Source organism: Penaeus monodon, chromosome 23 (genome assembly GCF_015228065.2).
Source record: "Penaeus monodon isolate SGIC_2016 chromosome 23, NSTDA_Pmon_1, whole genome shotgun sequence".
Taxonomy (NCBI): domain Eukaryota; kingdom Metazoa; phylum Arthropoda; class Malacostraca; order Decapoda; family Penaeidae; genus Penaeus; species Penaeus monodon.
In genome coordinates this window covers 16,761,182-16,761,839 of record NC_051408.1, presented here as the reverse complement: position 1 = coordinate 16,761,839, position 658 = coordinate 16,761,182, and the positions used below count along the sequence as shown (strand labels likewise).

Sequence of the window (658 nt, the reverse complement as noted above, 5' to 3'; positions counted from 1 at the left end):
GTTGTTCTCACAGACATGTAATGAGGGCTTCGATCACCTGCCTCTCTCGTCATTGAACCGGAGATGGCAACTCTGCCTGTGAAGCTTTCTTCAGTGCTGCCACCCATCTGCAAGAAAATGATTAAACACTATATAAGGCGAGTCAAGAAAACTTTCAACCAAGATCTGATTTTCAGCGCTTCAAATTTCAAAATAATGGTATCATCCTAAAATATTACTTTCCAATGATGTAAATGACAACATTATATAAACTAACTTTTAATTGTGATATTTTCCTGCCTAATATTCAGATATATGAAAATATAAAATGACTAGCACAATTAGATATAATATTAGCAACAAACCTAGCAACATTTTAGTTCTTAATAAACTAAACACTAATAATTCGGATAACTAACAATAACTGAAAATTAATTTGATATGTTATTTTCTTATCAATACCCTATCTGCTAACACACCTTAAAGAATCCTCCTTTGAAGCTGCCAGGAATATATACTGTTTCTTGGAGTGGTGCAGCTTAAATGCCCGTTCCTTTTCCTTATCATTAATACCACTTTCATTTCTTGTGCCCTGTTAAAAGAAAACATGTGGCAAATTACATTTCTGTACCAACACTATGGCATCTTGCTGTTTATGTAAACATATACAGTCTGTAAC

General features: G+C 33.6%; 1 protein-coding gene across 1 annotated transcript in view; it reads right to left on the bottom strand.

The window, feature by feature from the left end:
• Positions 1-658, bottom strand: part of LOC119587828 (FYVE, RhoGEF and PH domain-containing protein 4-like) — a gene marked incomplete at its 5' end in the record, with an annotated part of 17,402 nt that overhangs the window by 1,703 nt on the left and 15,041 nt on the right. The window contains 2 exon segments of the mRNA XM_037936531.1: positions 1-107; positions 459-571. Coding sequence (XP_037792459.1) covers positions 50-107; positions 459-571 — 171 coding nt within the window.